This window comes from Copadichromis virginalis, linkage group LG2 (assembly GCF_057382275.1).
Source record: "Copadichromis virginalis isolate Kocher_CV1m ecotype Utaka linkage group LG2, C_Virginalis_male_GT1.1, whole genome shotgun sequence".
NCBI lineage: Eukaryota > Metazoa > Chordata > Actinopteri > Cichliformes > Cichlidae > Copadichromis > Copadichromis virginalis.
The window spans coordinates 22,784,580-22,797,198 of record NC_140619.1 but is presented as its reverse complement, the minus strand read 5'-3'; the positions used below and the strand labels follow the sequence as shown (position 1 = coordinate 22,797,198).

Genomic DNA, 12,619 nt, shown 5'->3' with positions numbered 1-12,619 from the left:
CCAGAGAGAGCTGGAGGGTCTTTTTTGACTTAGTTTTCTAATTATACCTTTTTATTTTTGTGTCATAGAACAAGGACTTTAGACTTTTAGTGGGAACTTCATTGATGTCATTGTCAATGTTTTCATGAGACTGAAGCACATCTGCAGCCGTCACAATGCTTCTTTCTCTGATTCTTGTGTTTTTGCAGAGACAAATCCTGAAGAGGATTACTTTCTTTGAAATGAGCTTAAAAAGCATAGATTACAACAACAAATGTAAGTATTTCTCTTTGCATAGAGTTTAGATGTGAAAGTGAGCTAACTTTTAATAATGAGTTTTCGTTCTTGAACAATTTTTGAGCAGCACCCCCAAGTGGAGAGTGTGTGTTTATGGACACTCCTGTTTTTGAGAAGTTTCTGAGGAAAAAATACAAACTAAAAAGTTCCTGTGGAAATTACAAGCGATAAGACACATCTGACACTGTATTACCGGAAAATACATTTTATTTTATTGTATTTGTGCTTATTGCAGTCATCTGCACGTCAGTGTAGAGCTTCTTTGTAGTAGAACACCTGCTGAATTTGTTTCACAGTTTTTAGACCACGGAGCACATCGATGAACCACAGCTTCAATGCTCTATGGAAAAATAAACTCCAAGGAAAACACCAGCAGTCCTTAAAAGCCAAGAGGAATGAATACAACCACACAAAATCTCTTGAAACCAGTTACAAACCGTTTAAAAAATACATATATACATGAGGAATGAGGAGCTTACTTTATATACAGGAATACTTTGTTAGGCAGCGATGACAGAGGACATTTTCATGAAGCTTATATTAACAACATGTCTACATCAAAATATCGCAAAATATCAGACAAACAGGAAAATATATGTGATAGAGTGAGAGCTCTGCATCAAATAACTATCTTTTTATTTATGTAGTAACAAGGTCAACAAACTCCAGGGGGAACCTGTTAAATAAGACCACAGCAACAGTTACAGAGATCTCACTACTTATAACAGAGGTTTCTATGGGTTGTTACATAATACTACACATGGCTGAAAACTACCACCAACAATTGGCGTGCTTTCAGGTGAGTCACGTCAGGACATGTTATGTGTCTACAAAACTATTTCACACATTGTACATTTCTCTGAAAGTCTTGTGATTATGATTTATACACAGCTAGTAGAATTATATATGTAATGATCATCCGAGAGGGCTAACAACCAAATGCTGCACTAAGCTACTGGTGTATCAAACTCTACATTGAACTTTACATTGATACCTTACCTGTACAAACCTGTCAGTGTATGGAAAAGCTTCTCTGCAGCCTTGCACTGACTGTTTCAACGCTAAAATAAATGAAAATCACTCTCCAGTGTGTTACCTGTCCGTTCTCCCTCCATGCTTGTCCACAAATGTGACTCATGGGATGTGGTCCCATCCCAGTCATAGAGCGATTCCTCATCATGTGCCACTGATACGTAATACTGATGCTGCCTTTGCAGACTGAATGTGCTTATGAAGCACACACGGTGAAGCTGTATATACAGGCACATCCAGGAATAGCTGCTGTGTGCTTTTATGCATCTGTTCCCTCACACAGTCTGTGAAGGAGCCGGCAGCCTTTAACACTGGCTGGTCTTTTCTGAGCAGATGAAAGACTCCTGTTCCTTTCCTTCTGCATCCACATTGTCACGCTTCTCCTGGTTGCTCCTGGTGTTTTCCTGTGCCGTGCCACTTTGAAGCTGGAGCTGGCGCTGACGCTCTACACTGTGCCACACGCCATACCCAAAGTAGATCAGGAAGCCTGAGAAAAGTGGTGATGAGACAGGGGGAGATGTGGAAAAGAGCTTACAGGGAACCGCTTGACTCTGTTCAAAGGTAACCAAAGTAATCTACCAGCATATCTAAAGCTCTATTATATCTTCATTGCTTACTCACTTTACCGTTACAGATTAATTTCCAAAGGGAAACCTTAAAAGCTTCAAAAAATAAACTAAAATTGAACTGCAGCCCCTCAAATTGCCATTTGAGGGTGTTTTCAAGAGTTATTTCCTGCATATCCTCTCATGGTAAAATGTACAAATCCACAGCAGAAGTAAACAACTTTACATGCTGATGTTTAAAAACACAAAGAAAAGGTTATTGATTGTTAGCTTAGACAATAATCAAGGTTATTTAGCGTTGGTTTCTGAAATCTCATTTTGAAACTTTGATCAAATAAACAGATATGACAAGGAGGGATGAGTATGACTGCGAAACCATTTGCTCATTGGTCAACAACATGTGATTGACAAGTAATTAGCCAACAGGTAACTCTCCTTTTAACATAATATGACTGAAATTTGCAAAGCAGATTAAATATTTATTTCACTTGAGCCACGATCAGGGTGATTGTGACTGAAGAGTTGGCCGGTTCGAGTCCCGGCTCGGACAGTCTCGGTTGTTGTGTCCTTGGGCAAGACACTTCACCTACCGCCCACTGGTGTTGGCCAGAGGGGCCGATGGTGCGATATGGCAGCCTCGCTTCTGTCAGTCTGCTACAACTGTAGCTGCCTCCACCAGTGTGTGAATGTCAGAGTGAATGAATAGTGGTATTGTAAAGCGCTTTGAGGGCCCCGAAAAGCACTATATAAATGCAATCCATTATTATTATTATTATTATTATCATTATTATTATTAATATGACCCAAATATACTTCCTTAAAAATTTGTATTGGCTCATGGCTAAAGGCACTCACCAGCAGCCATCCACACAGAGAAACGTATCCAGGTGTCTCCACTCAGCTGAACCATCAGGTAAATGTTGACAAATATGCTTAAGATTGGCAGAAAAGGCAGAAGAGGTACCTAGAAAGGAAAAATCAGACCAAAATAATCAGTTTTAGATGCTGTTATCTCATAACAAAAGACCTAGTGTTAAAACCAGAGTTACAGAGCCGGTGCGTACCATGAAGGAGACCTTCTTCTTAGTCTGAGGCTGCCTGATGACCATAAAGATGCAGCTGCTGAAGACGAGCAGACACACGGACAGCGAGGCCAGGATCCACACTTCCAAACCCAAAACGGAGTTGATGTGGTATGTGGTGAGATAGCTGATCACACACACCACCAACACTGTGGATTGACGACACACAATTAATTGTGACACAGAAACCTTACAAACAGACTGAAGTCAATCAGGAGAAAAAATCCTCACTGAGAACGTAAACTGTGAACTTACCTAGAACGCCAGTGGACATGTTGACAACACTGGACGAACACTCAGAAGGTGTCTCGGGAGGGTGTAGAATAGTCTGCAGTGTGGAGCTGCCTCCCTTTAGCATGTTGAGGTGGGACTCTGACTCTGTCAAGTCTGACTCGCCCTCTTCAGACGCGAGGCAATCCCTCTCACCTTTACTTGCCTGCCGCTCCAGAGCTCCATCTGGCTGATACCTGGAAGAAAGAGAAATGTTGGTTTTTACGGAGGTTTAAACTCCAGATTGCTCTGCTGTAAGGCGGTGTTATGTTCTGATGCAGTCTCAGTGTTCTGCACATCTATCAACTACTGTATGTCTTTCACAAAAGCGCTAGACTTTTTTAATTTAAATAATTCAGTTTGACTGAACAAGCAAAGTGTGTCCGTGTTTACTGATATTTGTGGTGCAGGCAACAGAGGTGTGCAGCAAGTTCAGTTTAGCAAGTAAACATCTTTATTTACTCAAGCAGCCACTGAGCAGTGTACAGTCAGACCATTCACAGCCCTTACATCACCAGTGTGATGCAATAACAAGCAAGGCAATCATTCCTGTGGGTATCTGGAAAAGCTATTAGAGACGCCCCTGCAGGATATTACACAAAGATGATTCTGCTCCAGTTAAACTTTTGAGTTATTTAAAAATGTACCAACCTGAGAAGCAGTACACACACAGCAACCAGCGAATAGGCCAGCAGAGTTCCAATGGACATCATGTCCACCAGGGCTTTGAGGTCAAACAGGAAAGCCATGATGGCTAAAGTAAGCAATAAAAGAAGAAGGAAAGAAATGAACACAAACACTTTCACCCTTAACACTTAATTTCAACAGGTAGGATCATTACTGATTCCCTTCACAGTCACAGAACACGATCCTTTACACACACATACAGTAACATGGAAAAGACATTTCCTTCTAATTGAACGTGACAGTCACCAGATGCAAATCAAATTTCATGCAGATGTGTTTTCACTAGAGCACAACAGCTGTATTCATCTCCATATTGAGTCATTTGATGTGAGATATACTGCGGTGTTGCTTGTCTTGTATCTCAGCACCAGACTTCAATTTGGAAGTTTTCTCAGCAGCATGGTTCAGACACAGAGCAGTGGTATGTCCGCTGCTTCTCACAACATTATATTAAAGCAAAAATATCAAAGAAAGCTCCCCTGCTTGGTACCGTCAGGTGCTCAGTACATAGCCTGTGGTGGTGGTGCAGGTGTGCTGGGTCTCTCCCAGGGTTCACATCTGCCAGCCACTTCACAAAACTGCAAGTCTAAGCTGGATGAGTGCGATCCACAGCAGGAGAGCTTTAAAATACTGCGAGAGCCAGTGTTAATTCTGTCTCACAGTCATTTTCATCATAGGTTTTGCCTACGATCCTTTGTTTTCTAACAACAACAAGACGCTAAATAAATAAAAACGAATACACGAGGACAAAAACTATGATGAAATGTATCAACGCTTTTGTCAAGAAATAATCTAATTTGAGTCAACTGAATCAACTTTAAATTCAGCTGTTTAGTTTAGACATTTATCCAACTAAGACTACATTTAAATAATTTGGATGACTTAATTATGACTAAAACTGAATTATGTTTTAGTCAAGAGACAACGATTAAACTGAATCTGAATCCAAAATTAACACTGGTATGTGCACCACATTGACACACAAAGGCCAGACTACTTGAAACGAATACATCCTATTTTATTGAAACTTTTTTCAAATACTTAGATTATAAAAGAAATACTTTTTTACTTTTTTCAGAAGGAATGCACAGTGATGCTCCACTATCAGTAAAGTAGATAAGCGTGTGTGTGTGTGTGTGTGTGTGTGTGTGTGTGTGTGTGTGTGTGTGTGTGTGTGTGTGTGTGTGTGTGTGTGTGTGTGTGTGAGAGTCCTATGCCTAGGTTTACGCGGCTGTGTTGAAAACTTCACCTCAGCTCTTCTCTGCTCTGCTAAAAGTCTGATGCCAGGAGCAGCTGCTGTGCTTTGGGCTAATATTAGCGTACATGACAACTTGACTGATTCTGTTTAGCATGTCCACCAAAATAGTTTAGCACACTGAACACTTGTCTTTGCTGTTTGTGCCCAAACACAAAGTACAGCTGAAGCTAATGCAACACCTCCAGAGCTGAATAAGCCAGCTGCAGTTGCCCAAATGGCCACTTGAAGCTGCTTCCAGTTTACTTCCATGTCCAAATGGATAACCAGCATGAGGAAACGTGTACAGCCTGGAGCAAAGAAATTACTTTATTCCTGCTACCTTCCCTCTGCACTAACTGGAACTCTCCATCATGGTTGTGGTGTTGTTCCCTTTTGGAGCATTTTAATTGAATTATTTAATAAATACCATCAACTGCCAGTGCTTGTGTTATTTACTTAGCAGATATCTGTGTCTCTGTGTATCTTCCTAACCATGCCTGTTTAAAACTCTTCCATTATTATTATTATTATTATTATTATTATTGCCAGCACTTGTATTTAGTTACTTTCTAGCTTCTTTTTCAAAAAGTAGCCAGCTGGATTTGTGGACATGTGGTGAACATTTTTAAAATCAGACAATATCCTTGGAGATGGAAACTCTCTGAACTGGGTTGTTGGTTTTGTCACATGCTTGTGGAAACACCATCACCCAGTTTATCATGCAGTCACCGTCACCAAACGATTATCTGTAGAGAGATTGTTTTAAAAGAAAAAGAAAAACACCACGATACAACCCCATGATAGATCTGGCAGCTTACCCGCAGTGGTACCTGCCGCCATGGTGGCAGCCACAGGTGACTGGCGCTTACTCACTTTGGACATAAATTTGAATAGAATACCATCTCGTGCCATGGCAAAGAGAATGCGTGGTAGAGGGAACATGGAGCCCAATAGGCTAGGGAGAAGAGGGTTGATGGTTAAGTTGAGGGCTTTCTGGGAAAGAAAACATGACACCTGCACAACTGTGAAAGAACAACAGGTGTATACAGACGTATGACAAGGTCCTTACACGCTAGATAATTAATATCAGAAAGCGTAAGGCCCAATTTGATTCAGAACCAACATTGACTGCGCTGTGTCTTTCACAGTTGATCGGTGAGGAGAAAGATTAGCTTAGAGTGATCCCACTTGGATTCTCCCTGGCTCTCACCTGCAACTACACCGGAGCTCATAGTGGCAATAAGTGGGGTCTTCGTCTTAGGATTGATTCGGGCTAAGGCTTTGAAAAGCACCCCATCCTCTGCCATAGCATAGATTACACGAGGCATAGGGAAAATGGAGCCCAGCAGACTGCATGAGATAGCAGAGACATGCAAGACCAACACATTAGTCAAAAGCCCCAAACCAGGACAGTAAATCACACACACATAGGGCTGAAACACACACTGAACGTCTTTCTTTCCTGAAGGTAATATCATCATTTTTTCAAGTTTAGCAGCGGTGTGCAATCCCATTATGTTTTAAAAGGGATTGCACTTTTCTTGCATAAGGATAAAAATGCCAGTCAGTACAATAACAGCATATATAAATTACAGGCACTGGCAAAAATACAAAATGTAATTGCTTTGAGTCCAATCAGATAATCTTCACCTGAATGTGACCATGAGATGGATTGACAAGGTTTCTTGATAGTAAACTGATTTATAGACCATCCGGGAAGAAAGACAGAATAGAAACTGCACCATTAGATAGTTTGGAGACACTCTCCAACTTTCTCATTAAATGAAGAGGCTTTAAATGTCAGAATGACATCACAGAGTCATGCAGGTGTCTCAAAACAGACACAATTACATATTGCACCCGCCACACCCCAGATTAGAAGGAAGAATCAATCCATTAACAAGACACACCTGGAGATATGTGGTCAAAACTTTCAACCAAATCTCAGCCCCATTTATCCGTCCACAGCGATCACAAATGTAGCATTACATCTAAAGGTTTTCTGTAGCAACACGTGTTCGTTTTCTAATGCATGCAGCTTGATTTGTTAAAACAAATCCAGCGGTTACCTTGTGGATAGGGCGCATAGTGAACCCGCAGCCACCACATACTTCGCAGGGCCCCAACCCACATATTCAAATGCCATAGGCAGGGGACTTTTTTCGTCCAGTAGGTAGTAGGGCATCATCAGCGTGAGGGCAGCTGACACGCCAAAGTATGCCAAGAAGCACACGGTCAGTGACACCACGATGCCAGTGGGAATGGCCCTCTGAGGGTTTTTGACCTCCTCACCTATCAGACACAGACGCATGAAAACATAAAGCTCTGCTTTCGTAAAACTCACATTAAAACTCAACCCGACCGTGACTCACCTGTTGTTGCAATGCAGTCAAAGCCAACAAAAGCATAAAAGCAGGTGGCAGCTCCTGCTAAGGTCCCACTGAAACCATAGGGCATGAATCCTCCAACGCCATAATCGCTGCTCACATTGGCTGTCACGGACAGGTTCCTGTAACATGTACACTCGTGACTGGAAGCAATGCTGCTTACAAATGCTCTGCACGTTGTTTCATATTAACTGATGTATTAAAGGGTAGGCGTCTTTGCCCCGTCTAGGATTGCCTTTGCAAATAAATCAATTACCTTGTAGCTATGGTGACATTTATAAGGGAGTCTTCGGTTATCTTCCAGTTGTATGCGTCTCCTTTGACAAAGCCAGAGATGATAACGAACAAGAGCACGAGCACATTGATCGATGTGAAGACTTTATTGACCCAGGCTGACTCCTTCACTCCAAAGGACAGAAGTCCTGAATGTGTAGATAGAAAACAGAGCTCAGATGTTTGCTGTAGAATATTTAAAATGCCTGCACAACTCTATCTCTGTCTCTCAATCTAACCCTGCAAGGATCCAAGTCTAGCTGTCACTGATTGCAAATTGTCACAATTGAGCCAACTGATTATAAAAAAAGTTACCTGCTTTGTTTAGCATGCTATATTAGCATCCTGGGTAAAAGGTTATGTCTGTACTGGTTTCTGTCGTGAAGGAGGATTATCAAACTTATCACAGCTTTTCCTCAGGACTACATGAATATCTGTACAAATCCTCAAATGAAACTAACAGCAGTGCGTGCAACAAATGCAGAGAATGAAGGCAGAAAATTATTTGCTGTGTTTTAGGACACGACCCGACTCAGATTTTGTTATGGATTATCTTATATTTGCATAGCTAGTGTATCTGCCATCCTCACAAAAACAACCAAACACTGGTGGACTGTTACTGAGTCCCACTGACTTAATGTAATCATCGTATTGGCAGGCCGAGAGCAAAAACCATGATTAAATTGTTTGAGGGTTAAAGGGTTGAACGTAACAAAAACTAGTGCAACTGTGCAAAATTCTCCAAATTACTGTATGTGAGCAAGACACAACTTATGCTTAGACTTAAGTGATCAAAATCTGTAGGAGCTGCAAAAATAGGGTGCATGTGTGCACCTAACAGACTCACACAGCCCTCTGGGATCCCTCGCCCTCTTTAACACGAGAGTCCCCTGCTTTCCTGTTTTAGATTATGTTATATTATGTCAGCCGTGGCTCATAAGCTTGTTTTTGCTCAAGATGCAGCCAATTCTAAATTTCATTTATTCGCTGCAGCCTGTGTGTCAACGGTTTGACATGAATCTTGTGATTTTCAGCTTTTGTTTTGCTGCCTTACCAGAGAGCAGCAGAATCAGGCAGACCGCAAAGAAGTCAGGGTACTGGGCCAAACCGGGAGAATTCATGCTGAAGTGGGTTTTACAGAATATCTCTATGTGTCCTCCTATCATTTCATCGAATGTGCCGCTCCATGCTCTGGCAACTGAGGAGGTGCCTGTGAGGAAACAAAGAAAATTGGGGAGCCGGTGTCTTCTTTACATAAAAACAAATTTGAGCATTGCCCCTAACTCACCGATCACATAAGAAAGGATTAGATTCCAACCAGTGATGAAGGCCCAAATCTCGCCTACAGTGACATAGCTGTAAAGGTAAGCGGAGCCGGTCTTAGGGACTCGGGCGCCAAACTCGGCATAGCACAGGCCGGCCATGACAGAGGCCATGGCGGCGATTAGGAAGGAGATGACGATGCTGGGACCGGAGTCTCCCTTGGCCACCTCTCCAGCCAGTACGTACACACCAGCCCCCAGAGTGCTGCCCACTCCCAGAGCAATAAGGTCAAGGGTTCCCAAGCAGCGGCAGAGCTTGGAGTCTTCCAGGCTGTTTAGGTCGACCACTTTCCTTCGCACCAAGGAGCGGCTGAATGACAGAACCTGCTTCAGCATGTTGACACCTGAAATCAGAGAGCAAAGAAAAATGTTAAATAAACTAGTCTGCTCACATGTTGTGGGGCATGAGTTGATGATTTAATAGTTTTAATATTAATACTTGAGGCCAACCTGTCAAAATCACAGTGCAACCAAGAGAAAGAAAATCACGTCTTAAAAATTCCCTACAGGGCTCCAGAACTGCGAAACCAAAAGGGCCGTGTGCAAGTGCAGTCTGAGTTAGCTGCACCTGCTCTGCAGTTTGAACTTACAGCTTGTTCTCTGCTGACAAATCACAGGTTGCACAACCTGTGAGATTAACCAAAAGGTGGGGGGACGAAAGAAACGTTAACCCTGCCATGAATTCTAGGAATGCTGCCAAATGCTGTTGCTGGCAAAAGGTCCATACAGTAAAGACTCCTATCAGAATGCATTGTTCAGGATTATCGTGCAGCTCTAACTACTCAAAGAGCTGCATTCATGAAAGACATTCCTGCAGCCTTCTGTACTAATTGCATATAAAGGACATTAAAAGACTGTACAGCCTCCTTTGTGTTCATTCAAATGTCTCTTGTTCCATTTATGAGATCGATGGGGAAGCTGTCTAAAAATATTTGCATGAATACAATATGTTAAATAGGCATGAATACTCCCGCTCCATCATGAATTCCTGCTCATTCTCTTTGGCGTTAGAACTCGTTCTTCAAACTTAAACTTTGATCATCGTGACCATAAAATAGCAATGACAACCGTCCAAATCTACATTGATGTCTTTTGCAATGCAGATTTGTATTTGTTTCTATTTAATATCAGGAGATATTAATTTTCAATGTGATGGCTCATTAATATTACAATGAGGGCTGCATCACAGAATCTCCATAAATACAGTGGATGGAAAGTGAAGATAGCAGAGAGCAAAATAAGATTTTGGCAAGTAAAAGTCCAGCTTTGCTTAAAGTATAGTGAAGTAGAAGTTGTAGTTTGCTGGGAAAGACGTCGTGTGTGTTTTTAGATTGTGCCATGACTGCATGCAACATGTGGTACGGATCTTAAAGTGAGGCTCACCAGAGTCCTCACAGCGAAACTGTTAGTTTGCAAAAACAAAAAACGTTCAAAGGTTTGAACACGTTTCTACTTCATTAGACATGCGGACCTACCTTAGAACAGATGAGTAGGAAACTGAGGGGTTCACGCTGAGACACAGAACCAAAATTAGCTGCTAGAAGTCTCAGTTATTTTCTTCTGCCTTGCTTCTGCCGAGAACCTTGAGAGATCAGCTGCACAGTGAAGCTCAGGTAAAAGTGAGACTACACCTACAGATCTGCGCTGGAGCCTCAAATCTCTCCAGTGTGCTGAGCGCTCATTCACTGTGCTGTCACATAAACTATACAGAGCAGCAGTTTTCACTCCTCCCCTCAGTGGCTCAGTGTTTCTTCATAGGATTTGCCCCTGCCTTACCCCTAAACTGACGTCCCTAGAGGAGGGACGCAAGAGGAGGAGGGGACCCAAGGGAATTAAAGTGGGGTTGGGGAATGGGTGGAAGAGAGGGGGGCACTTCCATGCTTTTGGTTTGTGGGAGTAAGATTCTGTGGAGGAACTGCACAATAAGCTCCCTTCACAAGATAACACAGAAAAAATGAGGTTTTACAGTAATGGGGAAAGGATTTTTTATATTTTTGTCATTTCTAATACATACTCAGGCTAAAAATTCCCAGCTGTCCACACGCTTACTGACCACTGGGCAACATGATTGGGCAACTTTCTCTGATAAACACAAGTACTGTTTACCCAGTGCAGCCCACAGAAGCGCTGCTAAAAGCCCTGATTGGTCAATGAAGGGTGTAGAAGTAGTGCAAATCCTCCTAATGGAAGACAGATATTGCTCAATGTACCCTGAGCCATGACCCATGACTACAAAATCAATAACAGCTCGCCATGGTACGCCTCCAGAAACGCCTGGCATCTCCACAGGAGCTTCACTTATGAGCTCCAGCTCCTGGAGGGAAAAACAAAGTCCCATTTTTCCATCAAACACGACCTGCAAATTACAACTAAAGGTCGAGTTTGCAGCGGAGACTGTGTTTTATTTTTTCTGCCAGGACCAGCTCAAACCAGCTTAAAACCTCAGTGGGAAGGTGGCAGCTGGGCCCTAGAAACACGTCCAACCCACAGACCAGAGATTCGACAGCATGACAACAACAAACTCTCTCTCAGTTTGGCCATCCAGCCAAGCAGCCCAATATCATGGGCGATTGCCCACCGAGCCTGGCTGCAGGAGCGGATTAGCTGACCGGCATGCTGATGGGAAAGCAAAGTTTTCCTTAGTAGTGCGCTAACAGGAGACACAGCATTTAATGCTCATGCTCTTCACATTCATATGGACTGAAATGAGGGTTAAAGCAATTTTTCTTTTTTTCTTTTTTAAACTGTGTTGTTTGGTGCTTTTAGGAATGGACGAGCTTTCCTCACATACCGTTTACACTGTAACCATGGAAAGGATGGAAAGGACCCACCGAGCTCGCTGTATTTCATTGTTGACATGTGCTAATTGTGTGAAGCCAATTGGATGCCCTGATGGCTGAGTGAACCAGCTCCAAAAACGTGAATATGGTCAACAGATTGAGTGGTGTTTGTCTTGCAGATAGCAGGACTCGTTAACACGGTCCAGTTAACACTACTGTCACCAGGAAATGTTAGAGTGAACAATTATTGATAAGCCAGGCTGCAATGACAGAGATGCCCAGATTTAAACATAAATGTCTGGGACAGGAGGACACTTTTATGTGAAAATGCCAAAGTTACAGGGTTGGAGGATACCACTGATAACTTCAAGTAATGAAAAACAAGACATCATTTTTTATGTCAAATAAGAAAACAGCAAAATGAGCAAAGAAAAGTTCAGGGTGGCAAACCAGTGTGTTAAAATGCTGCTGCTGCTGTAGATCAGATATACTGAGCTGAACCAGCATCATCGTGTAGCTCACTGTAAAGTCAAAGGAGAAACTCAGGTTAGGCATTTGCTTAGAAGGCCAGAGTGGTTTAGATGCCGAATTTCATGGAATGGCGTAAAGCCTCTTTATATTGCTTTTCAAGAACAGTCTGGGGGCTCGAGCCCGAAGACATTACCTGTTCTTAGTTTGACATAATGCTGTTTTTATGAGCTACAAAG

The 12,619-nt window shown here is 42.4% G+C and overlaps 1 protein-coding gene across 2 annotated transcripts; it reads right to left on the bottom strand.

Moving 5' to 3' along the window:
- Nucleotides 1-465: 465 nt before the first annotated feature.
- slc7a2 (solute carrier family 7 member 2) lies at nucleotides 466-10,894 on the bottom strand. 2 transcript variants are annotated; one of them, XM_085474026.1, is made up of 12 exons: nucleotides 10,608-10,894; nucleotides 9,099-9,476; nucleotides 8,865-9,020; nucleotides 7,794-7,959; nucleotides 7,523-7,659; nucleotides 7,220-7,442; nucleotides 6,361-6,500; nucleotides 3,878-3,980; nucleotides 3,212-3,423; nucleotides 2,939-3,105; nucleotides 2,730-2,838; nucleotides 466-1,795 (listed from the first exon to the last, which is right to left on the bottom strand). In XM_085474026.1, exons 2-12 carry the CDS (start codon nucleotides 9,466-9,468, stop codon nucleotides 1,614-1,616), a joined length of 1,965 nt encoding a protein of 654 aa, XP_085330152.1. In that variant the 5' UTR covers nucleotides 9,469-9,476; nucleotides 10,608-10,894; the 3' UTR covers nucleotides 466-1,613. The 2 variants fall into 2 exon arrangements, with proteins under 2 accessions (XP_085330152.1, XP_085330153.1); XM_085474027.1 differs by lacking the exon at nucleotides 6,361-6,500 and adding an exon at nucleotides 5,969-6,105.
- Between the last annotated feature and the right edge of the window lie 1,725 nt (nucleotides 10,895-12,619).

Excerpts from the sequence above, each read along its gene's own strand:
- slc7a2 (XM_085474026.1), bottom strand. The coding sequence starts at position 9,468 with ATGCTGAAGCAGGTTCTGTCATTCAGCCGCTCCTTGGTGCGAAGGAAA. Across the intron at positions 6,501-7,219 it reads CTATGCGCCCTATCCACAAG|TCTGCTGGGCTCCATTTTCC; the intron begins GTAACCGCTGGA and ends TATCTCATGCAG. Across the intron at positions 2,839-2,938 it reads AGAAGAAGGTCTCCTTCATG|GTACCTCTTCTGCCTTTTCT; the intron begins GTACGCACCGGC and ends TTTCCTTTCTAG.